The sequence below is a fragment of the Anolis carolinensis genome, unplaced genomic scaffold (assembly GCF_035594765.1).
Source record: "Anolis carolinensis isolate JA03-04 unplaced genomic scaffold, rAnoCar3.1.pri scaffold_10, whole genome shotgun sequence".
Taxonomy (NCBI): domain Eukaryota; kingdom Metazoa; phylum Chordata; class Lepidosauria; order Squamata; family Dactyloidae; genus Anolis; species Anolis carolinensis.
This window is the reverse complement of record NW_026943821.1, coordinates 15,514,941-15,538,446: the sequence shown is the minus strand read 5'-3', so window position 1 is coordinate 15,538,446 and position 23,506 is coordinate 15,514,941. Positions and strand designations below refer to the sequence as shown.

Genomic DNA, 23,506 nt, shown 5'->3' with positions numbered 1-23,506 from the left:
TTAAGGAAAAGCCTATTACACATCAAATTAGGTTATGGTTTTACAAATTAAGCACCAAAACATCTTGTTATACAACAAATTTGACAGAAAAAGTAGTTCAATACACAGTAATGCTATGCAGTAATTACTGTATTTACGAATTTAGCACCAAAATATCACGATGTATTGAAAACATTGACTACAAAAATGCGTTGGATAATCCAGAATGTTGGATAAGCGAGTATTAGATAAGTGAGACTCTACTGTGTATATTATATATAGGGTAAAGGTAAAGGTTTCCCCTGACGTTAAGTCCAGTCTCAAACCTTACCTTAGGAAATTACTAATTTTAACCTTTTTACTCTGTATTTGTCTAGGAGCGGGTTATTAGGCCACAGGTCGGGATGTTTTGTGTCTTTACATGATTTTATTGTATGTATGCGTAATTGTGCACGTATTGTATGTTTTACATGTTTTGATATGGTCAAAAATGACTAATAAATAAAGAATTGTTGTTGTTGAAGTCCAGTCGTGACCAACTCTGGGGGTTGCTACTCATCTCCATTTCTAAGCAATTTCTAAGTCCATAGACACCTCCAAGGTCATGTGGCCGGCATGACTGCATGGAGCGCTGTTACCTTCCTGCTGGAGCTGTACCTATTGATCTACTCACATTTAAATGTTTTTGAACTGCTAGGTTGGCAGGAGCTGGAGCTAACAGCGGGTGCTCATTCCGCTCCCGGGATTTGAACCTGGCACCATTTGGTCCGCAAGTTCAGCAGCTTTAACACACTGTGCCACCAGTACATACACATAATAAAAGTGAAAATATGTATATGTGTATGTGGCTGGGGTATCGACTTACACAGATAGACTTCCACTTCCACAAACAGCAATAGCTCCCACTACGCTGGAGACACCAACAGCTCTCCTGGCTCTCCCGCCAGTGACATTGCAGGTTATGGTGAGTGCCGTAAATATGTCCAAGAGCTCTGCCAATGTCCTCCACAAACACCATTCTGTCCATCATCTAAGTGAAGGCTTTCATATGGAGACAAGGTCAACTTATATTTTATGTGTTTCCTCCACCACAGACACCCCAGTGTTTCTTATTCTCTCCCCTGGTGTGCAGTTTGCATGACCCCACCCACTGCCTCTTCCTTAACCCTTTCTTATTCTTTTCTATGGCACACAGCAAACAGAGGAATTGATCATCAACTGAACATACTAAAGACGTCTGGGGAGAATTCACCATGATTTATAGGAGTTGTAGGTACTGCGATGTATAGTTCATCAGCAATCTAAGCACACTCTGAACTCCTCCAACGATGGATCTGGAACTAACTTTGCACACAGAACTTCAATTACCAACAAAAAAATACTGGAGGTCTTTGGAGGGATTTATAGGAGTTTTAGTTCACTTACAACCAGAATACTATGCATCCAAACAATGATGGATCTGGACCAAACTTGGCAGTCATACCCGATATGCCCAAGTTTGAATACTGGTGATTTTTGAGGGGAATTGGTCTGGACATTTTGGAGTTGTAGGTACTGGGATTTATAGTTTATATGCAATGAATGAGCACTCTGAACTCCACCAAAGATGGAATTGGGCTACACTTGGCACACAAAGCCTGCACAACCAGCAAAAAAGTACTGGAGGTCTTTGGGAGACCACGGCTAGTATCAAACAAACTAAGTACACTTCTCTGAACCATCAGGCACTGCAAATACACCAACTGTGCAAGTTTGGCAGGTACAGTCCCAATTAATCTTCTGTCATCTCACTTTTTCCAACTGTCTTAAAAATGTTCCAGTTTTTCTGTCCTCTTCCTTCTCCTATTTTCCACTTTGTCCCAAGATTACTTCACTAGTTGCAAACTGAGCTCCAAGTACAAAAGTAGTGGAGATGAGGAGGAAAGGAAGGAGAGACTCTTGCTCTTCCTAGTAGGCTCAGACAAAATAAAACTCCTGCAGCTTCTGACGTGTGTGTTTTCGGTCTTTAATAATTAGCCATCTTGGCCCCAAATGTCCCAGTTTTCATCTGAGAATTGTTAGACAGCATGGGCCTGAATTATGGATTTAAAATGAGGGAGAGGGTGCACTAGGTTCAAATCCTGTTGTAGAAGGGAGACTTTCTCTGGCTCTGTTCTCCCAGCCCCCAATGCTAGGCTGCTGCAAACTTCTTCAAGCACCGAAAGCAGAAGTTGCTGGGTGCTGAGCAGGCATTTCAGCAGGCACACGGTTGGAGGGAGATGCTATCACCAGAAGCAAAGAGAGAAGAGAGTTGTGGTTTATTTCTGTTCAGCCCCCTTCTGCATAATACTCCACTTTCATGTTAGGGCCTGAAAATTGAAACATTTAAGGCAGAATACCCATTTTTTTGTAGAATTCAAAAATTTGATAGTAATGCCATACTTAGACCCAGATGCAAAGGTACTTAACCAGGAACGAGATGTGCATAGTTCTCCAGATGTTGCTGGACTGTGACTCCCATCATCTCTCACCATTCATTTCTGGCTCTGGCTGATGGCAGTTAGGAGCCCAAAATATCAGGAGGACCATACATTGCTTGCCATTGGTTTAATCCAGTGGTTCCCAATTTTTTTTTTGACCAGGGACCACTTTGACCAGGGACCACTCTCCAACATTTGTACCAAAAGGGTTATGAATCAGTTTTAAATCTAAAGTTTAGATTTGGTTCGATTACTTGGGTGCTGATTCATAAAATTGCATTGGATAGACCACATCAGCTCTAGTTTCTGATACAGAACATATGCCATCCAGTAGTTGCCATCTGCTCACCCACAGAAAACCATATTTAATAAGCCTCAACTCTATAAGAGGGTTTTGCGAGACCAATCGCTCTCATTGCAATAGTATAGGCCAGGGGTCCCCAAACTTTTAAAAGTTGGAGCCAGTTCACGAGCCCTCAGATCCTTGGAGGACCCCAAAAACTTCATTTTTGTTGGCCGGCCAGTATCCTAAAATAACACACAAAACAGCCCTTTTCCTATTCCAAGCAACAGAGCTGAGAATTGCATATTTGGAATCAATTGGGGTAAACTCTGTAGGTGATGCACATATTTGACATGAATGGGATCTTGTTAACAGCTTGTTTATTTTAACTTCTTTTGTACTGCGGGTTGTATGTTGTATGTATGTCTATGTCTTAAATGTTTTGATACGGCTGATGGGCTAATCAATAAAACATGATTTATAATAATAATAATAATAAATAATAATAATAATAATAATAATAATAATAATAATAATAATAATAAAGAGGGTTGGAAGAGACCCCTTGGGCCATTTAGCCCAAACCCCTTCAGTCTTTTGTGGCATGGGGGCTGGATAAACGGCCTCAATGGGCCACATGTGGCCCCCGGGCCGTAGTTTGGGGACCCCTGGTATAGGCCATGGACCATATTTTAGTTCTTGCGGACCACTGGTGGTTCACGGACCACATGTTGGTAACCACTGTAATAAGAGGAATTTATTTCCAAACAGACATGCATACAACTACTCTGCAATTTGGGATGGAGATTATACAATCTCCCAGATGCTGAAATTGAATTCCTAGCAGCTGTAGACCATAGGTCGCGACATAAACATCTCGAGTGCTGTAGAACCACTACCCCTGAGATAATTTTTCCTACTATTGCATTTAGTGTCAGTCCAAATGGATTCAACTGAGACAAGGACTGCTAAATTAAATCAACTTACAAACGAAGCAAAGCATTCTACATTGTATCATTTTGCAGAAGGTGCCACCTGCATTTCCCCATTTGAGCCTCATCCAAACATTCCCACGCTCTTTTCAACCTCAGAGGATGGCAATGGGACCATTTGTCAAGAAAACCCTGTGATGGGTTTGCCACAGGTTGGAAATGACTTGAAAGTACACAACTGCAAGGAATCCTTCATAAGGTCCCCCAATGAATTTCATGGCTAAATGGGGACTGAAAATACAGTAATTATAAAAACAGTGGAGACTTTTTTTTGTGGGATGACTGATAGGCGACTGATAGGCTCAGGCAAGTTATTGGGGAAGTAAAAAAAGAGGTATCTAACAGCTTGTAACAAGGAACAGAAAGTAAAGGGAGTTTGCAAACTAAGGCTACTAATATAGCAGGACTCTCACATTGTTTGGCTCGCAGTGTATTTTAATTTTGAATAAAATCAGTTTTAAATATCTACAGATACACTGAACAAAATTATGTGCACCTTGTAATATATTCCATTAACATTCCAAACCTGAAGGGTTACTATAAAAATTTAAGATGGACAGTGTAGATCAATGATATTTTATTTTCTATCGGTGCAAGAACTACGACTCTGGGCTACGACTCTGGAAACCGGTGTTTTTTTATCACCACTTAGCTATGGAAACCTACTAAATGACACTCTCTCTCAGTCTCAAAGCTAAAGCAAGCCTGCTCTGAACCAATGTTGCACAATCTGGGAGATTGCATATTCTCCATCCCAAATCACAGAGTAGTTGAATGCATGTAGGTTTGTCTTAAGGTTTTTCATAACTTGGAAACGACTTGAATGCATACAACAAAGGGAGCGTGTGACTCTCCAAATGTTTCTGAATGCCAGTTTCCATCAGCTGTAGTCAGTAATGAATTGTAAAGAGAGAAGTAGTTGGGTTGCTGTGAGTTTTCTGGGCTGTATGGCCATGTTCCAGAAGCATTCTCTCCTGACGTTTTGCCCACATCTATGGCAGGCACCATCCGAGATTGTGAGATCTGTTGGAAACTAGGCAAGTAGGGTTTATATATCTGTGAAATGTCCAGGGTGGGAGAAAGAACTCTTGTCTTATTGAGGCAAGTGTGAATGTTGCAATTTGCCAACTTGGTTAGCATTGAATAGCCTTGCAGCTTCAAAGCCTGGCTGTTTTCTGCCTGGGAGATTCCTTTGTTGTCAAAGTGTTTTCCCATCCTTGGTTTTATATAGTTAAGAGTACAATAACACAGAGATTAATTTCTTATATCTAGTTACATTATCAAAGGGCTGACTTGAAAGACTTCCGTTGCCTACAGTTAAAAATTCAAGTGTTAACGCCTAGGAACACACTTGCAATACTGAATAATATACTTTTTGGGCTGCAGATTCCAGCATTTTTGGCACTTTCAGGATGGATTGGTTTCCTTTCTCACTCTCAAAAGTAGCCTGCATTTTGTTTTGTGTACTGAGCATTGGCCAGGAGTCTTCTGATCCCATAGAGATCCTCTTGACGCAAAATTTCACAGGGAAGTTTTTTTAAAAGAGAAAAATGTGGTTTTGTGGGAGAGAGGACAGGTTAGGCTTTCTCAAGGAGGCTTATCTGCTCTTCCTGCATGACCCTTTTCTTCCAGAGTCCTTGATGAACTTCTGAGGAAGTCAAGGGCTTCCCTTGACTGATTAGTTCTGTATCTCCCCAAAATAAGGAAATTGCGTCACTCAAAAACTGGTTTATAAGAGGATGGACTCCATGCTCTAATTTCCATGTACAAGCAGTCTCTGTGTTACAAACATCAGACTTAAAAATGACTCCTAATTACAAACAAAGGTGAGAAAACAGAAAGAGGAATCTACCCCTCAGAAGGAAAATTCACACAAAGGCAGCCCCACGTGGAGTGTGTTGCAGTAGTCTATTCCTGATGTAACAAGAATGTGGACTACCATGACCAAGTCTGGCTTCTCAAGGTACAGGTGCAGCTGGCACACAAGTTTTAATTGTGCAAAAGCTCCCCTGGCCACCATTGAAATTTGGGGTTCCAGGCTCAGTGATGAATCCAGGAGATTCCTCTGCAAACCTGTGTTTTCAGGGGGAGTGTAGCCCTATCTAGTACAGGTTGTAACCCTATACCCTGTTTGGCCTTGCAACTGACCAGGAGTACCTCCATCTTGTCTGGATTCAATTTCAATTTGTTCACCCTCATCCAGATTGTCACAGCTGCCAAGCACCGGTTCAGTACCTGGAAAGCCTCCTTAGTAGTAGGTGGAAAGGAGTGATAGGGTTGGACGTCATCTGCATACAGATGGCATCAAACTCCAAAACTCTGGGTGATCTTCCTCAGCGGCTTCATGTACGTGTTAAACAACACTGGAGACAATACTGAAACCTGCGGAACCCCACAGGACAAAGGCTGTGGGGCCGAGGAGGTGTTTCCCAGAAACACCTTCTGAGTGCGATTGTTGTAGCTCAGCCGTCACGATCTGCCCTTCCTCAGGAGATGGAGTTTGAGTCAGAGTCCGATTCAGATTTTGGGCCCATCCAGGACTTGGAATAAAGCCCAATGGCTTTGCAGGTGCCCGAAGTTGTGCTTACAGAGGATCCATTAATTGGAGAACATTCCGATGTTCAGTCAAGGTTGGTTTCACCAGATGTTGCAGAGGAGGATGTTGCTTTTGATTGGAGAGTCTTTCGCGAATGAAAGGAGTCAAAGGGAGGGCGTGAGACGAAGACGGCGCTTGGCTCTCAGGCGCACTAATGAGTAACTTTCCCATGTGAAGTTCTGTGTGTCCTAACTCTCACTGCCTTGTAGCCTTGAGAACTCCTTAAAGGTGCCTCGCTTCCTGTTCGCATTGCGGTGTCAATTTTGCTATCTATGGAAGAAGAATCTATGTTACAGTACCTTGCTCCTTGACTTGTTCCCGTGCCGTTTCATGACTTCCAAGCTAAGTTCGTGCCTTGTGACTCTCGAGTATACCTTGCCTTGCTAACTTCGGTTCTACGATTCCTTGGTGATTGCTTTCCATGTGAAGTACAGTTTGTGGATTTCCAGCATCTTATTCCTGTTCCTTGCGACTTCTAGCTGCTCCTGTTTGGACGGACTTTACAGTCTAACTCTGGCTTCTTGATGGAACTAACGAGTTCTGTTTGTTGATTACAATATTGAAGGACTTTATTGGACTTGCTTCTGAACAGTTAAGGACATTATATTGTGGACTATTCACGCTGTTGACTTTAAACGCTATTTGCTTGCATATATATATATCCTTCAATAAACCACTTTTCTTATGATCCTGGCTCCAGTGTGGTTTTCAAGGTGCCCTTGCAACCTTGGGGTGTAATAGTGATCCTTCAGGGACCGTCCCTCCAAGTCCCATTCCCGCATCTCAGAAGGATAGCGAGGTCTACAGTATCAAAGGCCACTGAGAGGTCCAAGAGAACAAATAGGGACTCACTCTCCCATCAAGTTCCCTGCGTAGATAATTCACTAAGGAGACCAAGGCTCTTTCAGTTCCTTGACCCGATCTAATACCAGGCAGTGACGGATCCAGATAATCAGTTTTCTCCAAGAACATCTAGAGTTGTGAGGCCACCACACATTCCAAGACTTTACCCAAAAAGGGGAGATTGGAAACTGGCCGAAAGTTGTTCAATTGAGTGGGGTCCAGCGATGGTTTTTTTCAACAGCAGTTTTATCACAGCCTCCTTTAGGCACACTGGACTCTTGCCTTCTTGTAAGAAGGCATCAACCACCACCTTCACCCACTCTGCCAAATCCCCTCTGGCCTCTTTTATCAGCCAAGATGGTGATGATGATAATGATGATGATGAAACACTTCCCCAAAATGTCATGAGTAATGAACAAATGGATTTTTTTACAAGCCCCGAGAGCAGTACACATAAGTAGGCACCCTATTTGCCAGAGCCTCAGTCTATTTAGCTAGTCTATTACTCAACTTCACTGTTTTTAATTCCATGTTTTATTAAGTGTGTTTTTATTTTCATAGGTTAATGTTTAAATTTTATAATTGGTGTATGTTTTTGTTTACTGATGTATTGTTTATTGTCACTGTTTTTAATCTGATACTATCTGTGAGCCGCCCTGAGTCCCCTTCAGGGGAGATGGAGGTGGGGTATAAATAAACTATTATTTGCAATTATTATTATTATTATTATTATTATTATTATTATTATTATTATTATTATTTTATTGTATGACACAGCAAACAAGATAGACATGCTGGATTTCATATCACAAAATCACAAGTCGAACACTTCCCAAGTGTCTAGGACTGTGTGATGTATTTTGAGGTCCTGGTAGAGGCTGAGTTTTTCCTGTTGTTTTTCGTCAATGCGACTGTCACCTGGGATGGCGACATCAATGATCCAAACCTTTTTTTTCCCCACAACTGTGATGTCTGGTGCGTTGTGTTCCAGAACTTTGTCAGTCTGGATTCTGAAGTCCCACAGTATTATTATTATTATTATTATTATTATTATTATTATTATTATTATTAATAATAATAATAATAATTTATTATTATTATTATTATTATTTGTGCCTTTTTTCTGTTGCATCTGAATTCAGGCCAATAATATAGTTTTGTGGCCCTTGATAGAGTTTTATCAATGTGCAGAGGCATCTGGGGAAACGCAAGAGAAACACAAACATAATGCCATTGTGCATCAAGAGTAGTTTGGTTTGATGTTTTTCCCCTTCCACAGTACACACGTACCAGTAAAACACCACAGAAAGATGCCTGATACAATCTATCAAGATTTTGTCTTCCCCTTTTGCAATGTTCGTTCAACAATACGCATGCACATGTTGGTGATACAGGAACTGAAAACTGTGGCAAGTGAATGAAAGAACTCGAATTGGAGGCAAGAACTGTGCACACTTCTGTTTCAGTGTTAGAAGTATAATACTCTCCAAATTAGAAAGTGAGGAACTTGCCAGAAAAGCAATGAAGTAATGGAATTGGAAGATCTGCCCAGTTAACTGCCCTTCAATTCCCAGTGTTGAGAGATAAACATTGCTGCTTGCCTACTCCAAACAAGATCATCCACCATTCTTAAGAGAGATGCCACCAGGCTTAGATTGCCAAAAATGCACAGGTTTGAGCAGGACATTGAGTTACTATCCTATCATATAGAGTGGGGTTCCGACAATAAAATTTAGGGTTTCCCCCCTGTTCTGAGCCATTTGTGTCTTTGCTGCTTAAATCAAGATCCCTATTACCATTCCCAAGAGAGATATGCCAGGAGGCTTAGGTTCCCAGAAGTGCACACATGTGCACATACATATGCACAGAGCTTACGGGGGACAGGAACTATAATGGGAAGAATAGCTTGCAAGGAGTGCAATAAGACCTGAGCATTCTCAATGAGAACACAATGTTGACTGGTTGCTGAGAGCAGGAGGGAATACAATGAGATGTCTTGGAAAAATCCATTCTATATTGAAGTATATTAGTAGAGCTCCTTCTTGTGAAAAGTACCGTTTATAGCTTTACAGTGTTTCTCAAACTCTGCTCCTCCCGGTGTTTTGGATGTCAACTCCCAGAAATCCCAGCTGTTAAGACTTTTGGGAGCTGAAGTCCAAAACACCTGGAGGAGCAGAATTTAAGAAACACTGCTTAGGATATAAGCAACATCCAAGCTGAATTATGGAGGAGAATCGCTTTCTAGACTACATTTCTCACAATCCCCGCCGCTTGAATGGAGATCGTGGTCCCAAAAAACGACTTTTCCAAGTTCTTTGGTGAGCATATTATTCCAGCTAGTCCTTGCCACAACAATGCTTTAGCATTTGGGAATTTCTCTCCCCCCTTCCTGGAATCAGAGAAGAAGGAAAACAGGTCATGGTTGTTTAGCAACCATAACATTTACCCTCTCCGTTAGAATAACTGATATACAGGGTGTCCCAAAAGTTTCTATACATAGGAGAATGGGAAACTGAAGCCATGAGTGGGGAGGAAGACGTGTGTAGAAAAAGGTTGCCAACGCATCTATATACATAATAAAAGTGAAAATATGTATGTATGTGTGTGGCTGACAAGCTCCCACTTCCACAAATAGCTTTAGCTCCCACGACTCAAGAAACACCAATGGTCCTCCCTCCAATGGCATTGCAGGTTATAGAGAGCATTGTAAACAAGTCCAAGAGCCCTGCCAATTTCCTCCACAAACACCATACTACTCACCATCCAAGTGAAGGCTTTCATATGGGGACAATTTCATCCTAGATTTTATGTTTTTCCTCCACCACAGACATCCCAGTGTTTCTTACTCTCTCAGTTGGTGTGCAATTTGCATGACCCCGCCCACTGTCTCTTCCATAACCCTTTTCTATTATTTTGGTCTGGACATTTTGGAGTTGTAGGTATTGGGATGTATAGCTTACCTGCAATCAATGAACACTCTGAATTCAACCAATAATGGACCTGGAACTAACTTGGCACACAGAGCCCCCATGACCAGCAGAAAATACAGGAGGTCTTTGGGGGAAATTCACCTTGATTTGGGGGAGTTGTAGTTCATCTACATCCAGATAGCACTGTGAACCCAAACACCAATGGATCTGGACCAAACTTGGCACACATACCTGATATGGCAAAATTTGATTACTGGAGAGGTTTGGGGGGAACTGTCATTCCTTTCTGGGAGTTGTAGTTCACCCACAACCAGAGAAACTGTGACCTCCACCGATGATGGACCTGGTCCAAAATTGGCACACAGAACCCCCATGACTAACTCAACCTACTGGAGGGGTTGAGTGGACTGACACATCATAGTGGGAGTTGTAGTTTACCCTATAGCCGGAGAGCACACTGAAGCCCACCGATGATGCATCTAGAGCAAACTTGCCCAAATATAACAAACTTTAAATACTGATGAAGTTTCTCAGAGTTAACCCAGCATGATGTGAACTGTAGTTCAGCCACAACCTTATGCATTTTGTCAATTTAAAAAATGACTTTTTCATATAACCCGGGCAATGCCGGGTACCCAAGCTAGTAGATACTATTTTGTAAATATTTTATAAATAAAGATAGTGTGCCCACAAGTCATCATGGGTAGTGGCCTTAAATAATGAGATGGCTAAAATTGGCCTTCCTTTACAATTTCTGAATGATCTAGGACCTAGGGCAAAACAAGTACTCATGCAACGCACTCATGATATCTACGCTCAATTGGACCTAGCAAGTATAGGTAGGTCTTCTGCCACGAAGTTTTTAGCCTCCCACAAAATGAATATTCATTTAGAACACTATTTGACTATTCCAGTTCCGTTACCCTTAAGAAGAATATATACCAGGGCCAGGTTTGAACAACTCGGTATTATGATGCAAACTGGTCGCTACTGTAACATCCCAAGAAATGAAAGATTTTGTGTCTGGGGAGAACAAATAGAGGAAGATATCAAACATTTTTTGATTGATTGCCCAGCATATGCTGAACTTCAACACAGATATTTTTATCCGTTACTATCTAATTTTAGGTCCCCCAACAGAAATGATCTTCTGACAGTCCTCTTGCCAGGACAAGAAAGATCCACCACAATCAGAGTAAGCCTTTTTATCCTGAAAGCTATCAAGAAAAGAGCACATTTCCTGAAAGAAGAATCAGGAAAATAAAATTTTGACGGCAAACAGAAGGTAAGCTGGTGTCCTCCCATCCTTTTTGCCTTGTTTTTATTTATGTTGCATTTTGAAATGGTCATATGACTGGTCAAACAAATAAATTATTATTATTATTATTATTATTATTATTATTATTATTATTATTATTATTATTTTATTATGACACAGCAAACAAGATAGATATGCTGGATTTCATATCACAAAATCACAAGTCGAACACTTCCCAAGTGTCTAGGACTGTATGATGTATTTTCGGATGATGCGCGCAGATCCCAGTAGGGTGGCCTTTTGCAGTTGGCAGATCGTAATTTTGTCAATGTCTATTGTTTCCAAATGCCAGCTGAGATCTTTTGGCACGGCACCCAATGTGCCGATCACCACCGGGACCACCTGCACTGGTTTCTGCCAGAGTCTTTGAAGTTCAATCTTGAGGTCCTGATAGCGGTTGAGTTTTTCCTGTTGTTTTTCGTCAATGCGACTGTCACCTGGGATGGCAACATCAATGATCCAAACGTTTTTCTTTTCCACAACTGTGATGTCTGGTGTGTTGTGTTCCAGAACTTTGTCAGTCTGGATTTGGAAGTATCTTTGCATGCTCATTTTCCAATACATTTGCAGGTTTGTGATCCCACCAGTTCTTTACTGCTGGGAGGTGGCACTTGAGGCATAAGTTCCAATGAATCATTGGGCCACATAGTTGTGCCTCTGTTTGTAGTCTGTCTGTGTGATTTTCTTACAGCAGCTGAGGATATGATCAATGGTTTCGTCGGTTTCCTTGCACAGTCTGCATTTTGGGTCATCAGCTGATTTTTCGATCTTGGCCTTAATTGCATTTGTCCTGATGGCTTGCTCCTGGGCTGCAAGGATCAGGCCTTCTGCTCCTTCTTCAGGGTCCCATTCATGAGCCAGAGCCAGGTCTTCTCCTTATCAGCTTTTCCTTCAATTTTGTCAAGGAACTTTCCATGCAATGTTTTGTTGTGCCAGCTGTCAGCTCTAGTTTGTAGTGCTGCTTTCTTGTACTGGTTTTTTGCCTGCTGTGCTTTGAGGAGTTTCTGATTTTTGACTTCAATCAAAGCAGGTTCTTCACTTTGTTTTACATATTCTGCCAGGGCATGTTCTTCTTCTTTGACTACTTGTTTTACTTGTAGATGATGATGATGATGATGATGATTATAAATAAAGATACATTTAGTACATTTTCCCGTATTCCCTGTGTATGGAAACTTTTGGGACACCCTGAATTTGTGTGTGTATTTCAGTTATACTTCCACCTCATTCCTTAGAGTTGGGGCCAGTTGCAGCAATGATTTCCAAACCAGAAGCATAACGTTGGCATATTAAGCAATTGTCCTTTTGAAAAACCAACCCTTACTTGCCTATTTCCCATTGTACCACACCTAAAACAAACAAAAAATCCTCCCTCATTTCAGCTGAAGTTGAGAAGTGATTCTGATTAACAGTTACGGCAGAGCAGGAAATGACTGGAGAGATTGTATTGATCGAGGCTAGACACAGAGATTGGCTGCACCAGTTTCACATGTGAAGTATGATGAGGCCCTCAGAAGTCACTTGAGAACATACTGCAAGTTGTTTCTGGTGTGAGAGAAGTGACCATCTACAGAGACGTTGCCCAGGGGATGCCCGGATGTGTTACCATCCTGCTGAGAGGCTTCTCTCATGTCCCTGCAAGTTAGAGTTGACACACAGGAGCTCACCCCACCTTGCGGATTCGAACCAACAGCCTTCAGGTCAGCAACTCAACCTTAGGTCAGCAGTGCAGCCAGCACAAGGGTTTAGCCCAGTGATTCTCAACCTTCCTAATGCCACAAGAGTGAATGTTGCAAATTGGCCAGCTTGATTAGCACTGAATGCCTTTTCAGCTTCAAAGCCGGGCTGCTTCCTGCCTGGTGGGATTCTTTGTTGGGAAGTGTTAACTTTCCCTGATTGTTTCTTGTTTGGAATTTCTCTGTTTTTTTAAATGTTGCTCCTTATTTACTGTCCTCATTTTAGAGTTTTTAAAATACTTATAACCAGGGCCTTCACCAGAAAAAAAAATGGGGTGGGGTGGGAGTGGGGGGCTGAAACTTTTTTTTTGCGAATCATGAAGAATAGTTCCATAACACAAAATAATGTAGAAATCAGGTTCCATTGATGAACTTCAGTGGACACTCATGGGGAGTAGGTTAAGTAAAGGTAAAGGTTTCCCCTGACGTTAAGTCCAGTCGTGTCTGACTCTGGGGGTTGGTGCTCATCTCCATTTCTAAGCCGAAGAGCTGGCGTTGTCCGTAGACACCTCCAAGGTCATGTGGCCAGCATGACTGCATGGAGTTCCGTTACCTTCCCGCCGGAGCAGTACCTATTGATCTACTCACATTTGCATGTGTTTTTTTTAATATATATTTTTATTGAAGTTTTACCTTATAAGATAGAGTAAATTAACATTGAAAGAGTGAGACCTTTCGGTCTGCAAGTTCAGCAGCTCAGTGCTTTAACACACTTCGCCACCGGGGCTCCTGGGTTAACCAAGGTTAAAAAAAGTAAAGGTTTCCCCTGACGTTAAGTCCAGTCATGTCTGACTCTGGGGCTTGGTGCTCATCTCCATTTCTAAGCTGAAGAGCCAGCGTTGTCCATAGACACCTCCAAGGTCATGTGGCCGGCATGACTGCATGGAACGCTGTTACCTTCCGCCAGAGCAGTACCTATGGATCTACTCACATTGGCATGTTTTCGAACTGCTAGGTTGGCAGGAGCTGGAGCTAACAGTGGGTGCTCAAGCCGCTCCCGGGATTTGAACCTGGGACCTTTTGGTCTGCAAGTTCAGCAGCTTAACGCAATTTGTTCCACCGGGCTCCTTTTAAAACTGAATATATACATCATATTTCCTTATCACCCCTACAATTTACCCCGACCAGCCCCACATATGTGGTTCTACAAGACTCAATCCAATTAAAATGGGAGACTTTCTCAATGTCCCTTCTGCGAAAGGAATTGTAACTTTGGAGGATGTACTGATAGGACCACTGCCCCAGCTGCTCCTCTGTATTTCCTCATATGGAGATTCTGGACCCCACTGGGCCCCAGGTTAACCAAGTTAAAATTCATGAGTAAACCAGTTTTTTTTTAAGCTGAAAAATTTGGTCGGGGGGGTTGAACTCTTAAGCACCCCCTTAGCTACAGCCCTGCTGATAGCCAGGTTGTGTTCATTTTCATTGTGTTCTCCTTTCTGTTGAAATTGTCCTCGTGTTTGTGGATTTCAGTGGCATCTCTGTGTAGTCTGACATTGTGGTTGTGAGAGTGTTCCAGCATTTCTGTCTTCTAAAATAATATGTTGTGTTTAGAGGGTTGTTGTATGTCTTTTGGGCTGTGTGGCCATGTTCCAGAAGTATTCTCTCCTGACGTTTAGCCCACATCTATGGCAGGCATCCTCTGAGGATGCCTGCCATAGATGTGGGCGAAACGTCAGGAGAGAATACTTCTGGAACATGGCCACACCGCCCGAAAGACATACAACAACCCTGTGATCCCGGCCATGAAAGCCTTCGACAACACATTGTTGTGTTCAGGTTGGTGCATCAGGTGCTCTGCTATGGCTGAGTTCTCTGGCTGAATTGGTCTGCAGTGCTTTTCATGTCCCTTGATTTGTGTTTGGGCAATGCTGCGTTGCGAATGAAGTCAAATTATGGGGAACACCCACACCCTTGTGGATAGCAATAAGCCACTGATGCCTGGGCAGGAGCTGGCAAAAGGGACAGGAACGTCTTGCTTAAACAGACTGGTGGGGGTGAGGGTGGTGGGAGGAGGTGGCAATTCATGCAGCTCAGAGAGGTGCTGGTGGGACAGCAAAACACAGGAAGCCGAGGCAGGAAGTCTGAGGCCACAAAGCCGGAAGACTCTGTTGTTCACTGATAAGGGCTGCCGAACGAGGGAGCTGGGGCTTGAAGCTGGCCGGTTCGCCAGGGGGGCTTTAAATAGCTCTCCCATCTTCTATAATGAAAGGCAGAGGGGGGCGAGGGGCAGCGAGGAATGGGGACACCATTTCCTGTTTGGTTACTGAAATCCTGTGCATTGAGGTGGTGGTCGGGTATCAGGCAGCGCCAGACCGCCCTTCTCCAGCTATTGTTTCCCTTTTTATCTAGTAAATGTACACACACACATATCATGGTCAGGACACCAAATTATTCTACGAAGGGTTCTGAAATAAAAGGGACAATGCTTATCCCTTTTAAATAAGGGCGGAGAGAGAATGGACACTAAAAAGGGGCTCAGTGTAAATAAACTTGAAGCAGGAATCAGCCAGGCTTTGAATCTGCAAGGCTAGTCAATGCTAATCAAGATGGGCAATTGCAACATTCACACTTGCCTCCAACAGACAAGAGTTCTTTCTCCCACCCTGGACATTCCACAGATATATAAACCCCACTTGCCTAGTTTCCAACATCCCCTCTGCCCATGGGAGTTAGAGAGTTTATGGACCTCCAGCAGTGGTTGGCCAACGCTTCCAAAAATTCCTGACTATTGGTCATAATGGCTAGGGTTGATGGGACTTAAAAGTCCAACATCTGGAGAGCCATAGGTTCCCCATCTAGGGCAGTGGTTCCCAAATGTTGATCCTCCAAATGTTTTGGACATCAGCTCCAGAATCCCTGATAATTGACCAGTTTGGGAACTATTGATCTAGAGTAGATGAGTTTTAAAATATTTTTTGCATGGCTTCTGAGACGTTTCAATAACAGGAGAAAATATTTGCAATTTCACAAATGAATCCACCACTGACTGTCTACACAGGTTTTACTGCCAGGTTTCTGCATGCTACACAAGTGTTATAGGGCCCTTCCACACAGCCATATAACTCAGAATATCAAGGCAGATAATCCACAATATCTGCTTTGTACTGGATTATCTGAGTCTACACTGCGATATAATACAGTTGAATGTGGATTTTATACAGCTGTGTGGAAAGGGCCATAGACACATGGCTTCAGCAAAGAAACATTAGATACATACTTTGCAATTTGGATGCTTTGGACTTCCACCTCAGCTCTTATAACTTTGTCCATTAGTCTGAAAACTGAATGAGATTCCTGTACTTTTTAGGAATTTCAGCAGATGTTGGTCCCTGTTTTCATTCTGGTCCCCTTTTAAGGCAGAGCAGGTAAAAGAGCCTTATACATACAGTAGAGTCTCACTTATCCAACATTCGCTTATCCAACGTTCTGGTTTATCCAACGCATTTTTGTAGTCAATGTTTTCAATATATCGTGATTTTTGGGTGCTAAATTCATAAATACAGTTATTACTATGTAGCATTACTGCAGATTGAACTACTTTTTCTGTCAAATTTGTTGTGTAACATGATGTTTTGGTGCTTAATTTGTAAAATCATAACCTAATTTGATGTTTAATAGCCTTTTTCTTAATCTCTCCTTATTATCCAACATATTCGCTTATCCAATGTTCTGCCGGCCTGTTTATGTTGGATAAGTGAGACTCTACTGTATGTGAACACACATACAGGCCGTACAATGACCACTCAATGCAAAGATTTTCATAAAGGCGAAATGTATCAACAAGAATTTGCCAACTGTCAGGAACCCAAAATGTTGGCCTTGTCCGGGTGTTCCTTTTGGCAAACCACTAGGATTTTCATTAAGTCAGTATTACCTATCCATCATTATAGATTAGGAAACTGCAACTTCTGATCATCTATATGTTGTTGGAATATAAATCTCATCAGCCCCAGAACAGCAGGATTTATCTTATATCAATATTACTTGTCTGGTATTATAGATCAGGGATGTTCAGATCTTCCAGATGTTGTTGGAATAAAATTCCCATCAACCCCAGTTTGCAACATAACCACTTGGAGAGGGATTTTGGAAATTGCTGTCCAGAAAACTACAGAAGGTTGACAGTTGCTCATCTTGCTTTACAATGGCCCAGGGATTGTCTGAAATTTGAACAGTGATTTGGTGATTGAGAGCTATAAGGCTGCCGATTTCTAGTGTGTCTGTTGTTTGTTTATATATAAACAGTAGCTTTAAAAGTAAAAATTAATCCTTTCATGCCCTCTCTATAAGTCAAGATGCACAGGAACAAAATATTTTAAAAATGGTAGCTTGACTCTGCTCATGTTTTTTTTAATCACAACCATAATATGTGTGGCAACTTTATCTTCCTAACTCAACTAGTAGTAGGAAAGTGCTGCTATTGCTGGCGTATTACTCTCTACATTTATAGGTTGGAAAGGAATTCACCAGATTCAATTACAGTAGAGTCTCACTTATCCAACATAAACGGGCCGGCAGAATGTTGGATAAGCGAATATGTTGGATAATAAGGAGGCATTAAGGAAAAGCCTATTAAACATCAAATTAGGTTATGATTTTACAAATGAAGCACCAAAACATCATGCTAGACAACAAATTTGGCAGAAAAAGTAGTGCAATATGCAGTGTAATTACTACATTGTATTTATGAATTTAGCACCAAAATATCACGATATTTTGAAAACATTGACTACAAAAATGCGTTGGATAACCCAGAATGTTGGATAAGCGAGTGTTGGATACGTGAGACTCTACTGTACCATTATCAATCTTTTCTCCCAAACTTCAGAGTTAGGACAGTATTTCCCATTCAGACCTGTTGAGCTACAACTTCTTTTCTCAGTGGGAATTATGGGAGTTACAGTTTAAGATTTGGATGGCATCGGGCTGGGAAAAGTTACGTTTGAACGGGATCAATGTTTCGTTATTAGCTATTCTAATCAAAACCTCCCCTGCCAACTTCTGCACAATCAATTGCTATTAAAAGACTGAGGAGCAGAGCATAGAGTCATTTCCTTGTAAGTTGGCGATCTAACTGAGAATGCTAAAAAAAACCAACCTTTAAAAACATTACTATCCTTATAGATCTTTCAGTAAAGAAGTATAGTAACTTTGGATTTTGGATGATAGCCCTTTCAGAGACTTCCATAGTAGAGAAATGAAAACTAACATCAGGCCAGGATTTGCCCAGGTGGAAAATGAGAAGCAAGATATATATGAACTGGATAGTCACTCAAACCATTGCACTAATACAAGAGCAGTCAAGAAGGAAAAGGGAGACTGGCAACATTTTTGGTTAGCTTTCATGAACACAAGACACTTTCCAGGGAATGGCTTCTTTTGCTTGCCTCCAACCAACTTCTAATCTAATCTACTGTGAATGGTTCCATGGTCTTTTTTTTGAAAGCTGGATTTGACCAAAGCTAGTCTTTATTTCAGCCTAAACAAAGAAATTTCTCCCATCTGTCTGGAAACAATAATGCAAAACCCCAAATGATCCCTCATAATTAAAAAAAGCTTCCATGATCACTACTATTTATTTATTTGAGATGGTGAAAGATAAGCCAGAACTAATAATAGTAATAATAATAATAATAATAATAATAATAATAATAAGTAGTAGTAGTAGTAGTAGTAGTAGTAGTAGTTTTATTATTATTATTTTATTATGACACAGCAAACAAGATAGATATGCTGGATTTCATATCACAAAATCACAAGTCAAACACTTCCCAAGTGTCTATTATTATTATTATTATTATTGATGCGAAATCCAGCATATATATCTCATTTGCTGTGTCATACTCGGTCTTTGTGTTGATAATAAATAAATAAATAAATAAATAAATAACTTTGTGTTGCTGTGAGTTTTCCGGGCTGTATGTCCATGTTCCAGAAGCATCCTCTCCTGACGTGTCACCCACATCTATCTGCATGTGGGTGAAACGTCAGGAGAGAATGCTTCTGGAACATGGCCATACAGCCTGGAAAACTCACAGCAACCCAGTGATTCCAGCCATGAAAGCCTTCGACAGCCCAATAATAAACTTTATTTGTATTCCGCCCTATCTCCCTGGGGGAACTTAGGGCGGATTCATCTTAATCAGTCCAGAAGGACTTAAAAATAAACCTCAAAATCAAAGCTTTGTCTATTTTCCCTGAGAATGTCATACATCCATGGCGAACAAAGCAAGTCTTAACTCTACAAAAGTTTGGATCATACTGGATATTTAGCAACCTGATCCATAAAAACTTGGGCACCTGAGTGTTTCAGGGATGAGCTGGCAAGCCTGGTTAGAAATACAGTAGAGTCTCACTTATCCAACATAAACGGGCCGGCAGAACGTTGGATAAGCGAATATGTTGGATAATGAGAGATTAAGAAAAAGCCTATTAAACATCAAAATAGGTTATGATTTTACATATTAAGCACCAAAACATCATGTTATACAACAAATTTGACAGAAAATGTAGTTCATTACACATTAATGCTATGTAGTAATTACTGTATTTATGAATTTAGCACCAAATTATCATGATATATTGAAAACATTGACTACAAAAATGCGTTGGATAATCCAGAATGTTGGATAAGCGAATGTTGGATAAGTGAGACTCTACTGTATGTAATAAATAGGAAAAGTTAAAAAATAGTAAAAAAATAGTATTGATAAAATTTAGAATCAGAAAAATGGGTGGAGAAGGCAAATGCTGATGAAATAGTTGTATCTGAACTCCAACCGAGAAAAGGAACTGACCTCTTATGATAGTAGATATCTCCAAGTTTGGAAGACGGCTGAAGTATCCCCATTCTTTTGTGTCCATCCTTGAAGCTCTATGGCAAACCCAAATAGGATCCTCTGCCCCCCTGTATCCACCTAACATATTGGAGGAGATGGTTCCCTGCATGCCAATGTGATGGGAACCCAATTCCTCCTTTGTCTGCTGTCCTTCGATGGGTCAGACTCTGCAGTGGAAGGGGCTCTCCACTCTCAGATCTGAAGGCGTCTCTTGCGGTGGTTTGGTTTGGGTTTTTTAAGCTCAGAGACATCAACCACCACGAAAGGGAAGGAAGAGGAAATTTTTTTGTACCAGAAGGAAAGAGCGGAGGGGGGCCCTGTTTCTGGAGCTGGGTGTGTATGAGAGAGAGGAACTGAACCGGAGACCAGGCAGTGCAAGCCTGCGACAGAGTCAAGGCAAGGCGAGACAAAGCTGGAGGAACATCTCCAGAACTTACCTTGATGGTGCAATCCATGGCACGCCTCTACCTGCTGCTTCCCGCCTAGACCTCCATGGGCACTTGCAAGGGGCAGGGGCTGTTCAGACACGGGGGGCCGGATGAACAGGCGTGTGTGTGTGTGTGTGTATGTGTGTGCGTCTAATTTTGGGAAGTGAAGTCACACAAACCACCAGGGCTGGTTTCCTATTGGTGTGACCAAGCTTGCAAGCAGTGAAACTTTTTTTTTTATAACATTGCTGGTTTGCAAGCATTTTTTCCCTCCCTCTGCTTCTTCAACTCAGAAGTCAGGAGATGTTTAGAAGAAAGAAAAAGAGAGCCATGGCAGAGATTGTTCTAGAGGTTAGGGGATATAGAGGAAAAAATATAATTGTATTCTCCAAAATAACAATGCTTATTTTATTGTTTGTTTTTGTATTGATCTAGATTATCTAGATTATTTTATTCATCTGCTTTACAAGGGCTAGAAGCAAGAAGGACATTCTTAATCAACACCCCTGCCAAAAGCAGAGTACAGTAGAGTCTCACTTATCCAACGTTCTGGATTATCCAACGCATTTTTGTAGTCAATGTTTTCAATGCATTGTGATATTTTGGTGCTAAACTCGTAAATACAGTAATTACTACATAGCATTAATGTGTATTGAACTACCGTATATACTCTAGTATATACTCTAAGAGGGAAATCACATGCAGTGCTACAGCAGTCACTACTCCCTTCTTCAAGTCTTTTACTTCTACACGAAAATAATGGTTATGACCAAGCAGCTGGAGACTGGCTTTAACTTCTTTTGCAATACTTCAGATAAAGTATCACCAAGTTGTCACTAAGATATACTGTATATACTCGAGTATAAGCCGACCCGAATATAAGCCGAGGCACCTAATTTTACCACAAAAAAACCTGGGAAAACATTGACTCCAGTATAAGCTGAGGGTGGTAAATTTCAGAAATAAAAATAGATACCAATAAAATTACATTAATTAAGGTATCAGTAGGTTAAATGTTTTTGAATATTTACATAAAGCTCAAATTTAAGATAAGACTGTCCAACTCTGATCAAATCATTATTCTCATCTTCTTCAGTGTAAATATGCTTATGTATCCTTTTAATAATAATAGAATAAAATAATACATGTAATAATAATAATAATAATAATAATAATAAAAATACAGGAAAATAATACAAGTAATAATAAATAGAGTAAAATAATAAATGCAATAATAATAATAAGATCAGAGTGAAATAATAAATGTATTATTAATACTAATAAAAATAGAGTAAAATAAATGTAATAGTAGCAACAATAATAGAGAAAAATAATAAATGTGCCATATATTCTCGAGTATAAGCTGACCCAAATCTAAGCCAACCAGGATCCTCACCTGAGTATAAGTCGAGGGGGGCTTTTTCAGTCTTTAAAAAAGGGCTGAAAAACTAGGCATATACTCAAGTATATACAGTACTTTTTCTGTCAAATTTGTTGTATAACATGATGTTTTGGTGCTTAATTTGTAAAATCATAACCTAATTTGATGTTTAATAGCCTTTTTCTTAATCTCTCCTTATTATCCAACATATTCGCTTATCCAATGTTCTGCTGGCCCGTTTATGTTGGATAAGTGAGACTCTACTGTAACACCAGGTTTGAACTCTGAATACAGACATTCAGGTGCCCATGTATGATTTTTTTTTATCGTGTCAAAAGCAAGTTGAGAACGTACTGCAAATGGCTTTTGGTGTGAAAAAATTGGCCATCTACAGAGATGTTACTCAGGGGACACTCGGATGTTTTACTACCCGGTTGAGAGGCTTCTCTCATGTCCCTGCAAGCTAGAGCTGATAGACGGGAGCTCACCTCATCTCACAGATTTGAACCACCAACCTTCAGGTCAGCAACCCAGCATTCAAGTCATCTCCTCTCAGCCATGGACACTCACTGGTTGAGCTTGGGCAAATCACACTCTCTCAAACCGGCATCCTTCAGGTCAGCAACCCAGCCTTCAGGTCAGCAGTCCAGCTGGCACAAGGGTTTAATTCATTATGCCACCGCGGCTCCATGTATGACTGGAAATTGATCTCTTGGATCAGAAGCTCATCTTACCATTTTAGTTTCTCCTGGATGTGCCATATATTGCATGTCAAGCATGTCAGAGTTTGGAAAAGTTAACTCTCCCAAATTCTGGGTACAAATACAAACTCTCCAGGTATAATCTGGTTGAAAACAAACAAGCTCATATATGTGAATGACTCTAGATCTGTACTACTCAAAGTGGTGATCACAACCATTTTCAGTCCCCAAGCCATTGGCTGATGATCCCTGGAAGGTTTCAGGGAAAGAAAGAAAAATAATTGATAATGCGTTGTCGAAGGCTTTCATGGTCGGAATCGCTGGGTTGCTGTGACAAAACGTCAGGAGAGAATGCTTCTGGAACATGGCCATACAGCCCGGAAAACTCACAGCAACCCACCAAATAATTGACAGTTGCCCACATCAGATAACTGAAGAAGCACTGCTCTTGATGTCACAAAATAAGTTGTGAAATGTCTGTATGCATTTCAGAGGAAATCTCCTGATAACTTGTTTGGCTGTCAAAGTAAATGTAGCTCTAGCTTCTACTATGTAACTGTAAGATGTTATCCTGAGACATAATATTATTTTAAAAAACAACATTTCTTAATTTTAACACAAACTTTTTTGTTCATTCTCAAAATGATACATATAAAGGAAATACAAAAGCAGAAAGAAGACACACAGACAAAAAAGAAGACAAATATACTATATGTAGCAGAAACTCAATCGAAACTAAGATGTAATATTGAAACATTCAACGCCAGTACAAAAGACAATTAACAGACAATTAAATATAAATTAATAAAAAATATCATATAAAACATATAAATATACATTTTAAAAAACAGAATTGCACAGATTAAAATACTTAACAAAATATAGATCTCCATAATTTAAAATTGTTTGCTGTCAGTAACGTTTCAAAGTAGAATTGGTGGAACTCTACATTCCTTTCTCTCTATAAGCTACATACCGTATATACTAGAGTATAAGCTGACCCGAATATAAGCCGAGG

The 23,506-nt window shown here is 40.8% G+C and overlaps 1 protein-coding gene across 3 annotated transcripts in view; it reads right to left on the bottom strand.

Annotated features, from left to right (window-relative positions):
• Window positions 1-20,625, bottom strand: part of LOC100555230 (retroviral integration site protein Fli-1 homolog) — a 39,045-nt gene extending 18,420 nt beyond the window's left edge. For 2 of the 3 annotated variants that reach the window (XM_008120940.3, XM_008120941.3), the window contains exon 1: window positions 20,416-20,625. In XM_008120940.3, coding sequence (XP_008119147.1) covers window positions 20,416-20,433 — 18 coding nt within the window. In that variant the 5' untranslated portion in view covers window positions 20,434-20,625. Of the gene's footprint in view, window positions 1-19,936; window positions 20,272-20,415 lie in introns of those variants that run through there. The other variant, XM_062962610.1, reaches the window with a different exon arrangement.
• Window positions 20,626-23,506: the final 2,881 nt, after the last annotated feature.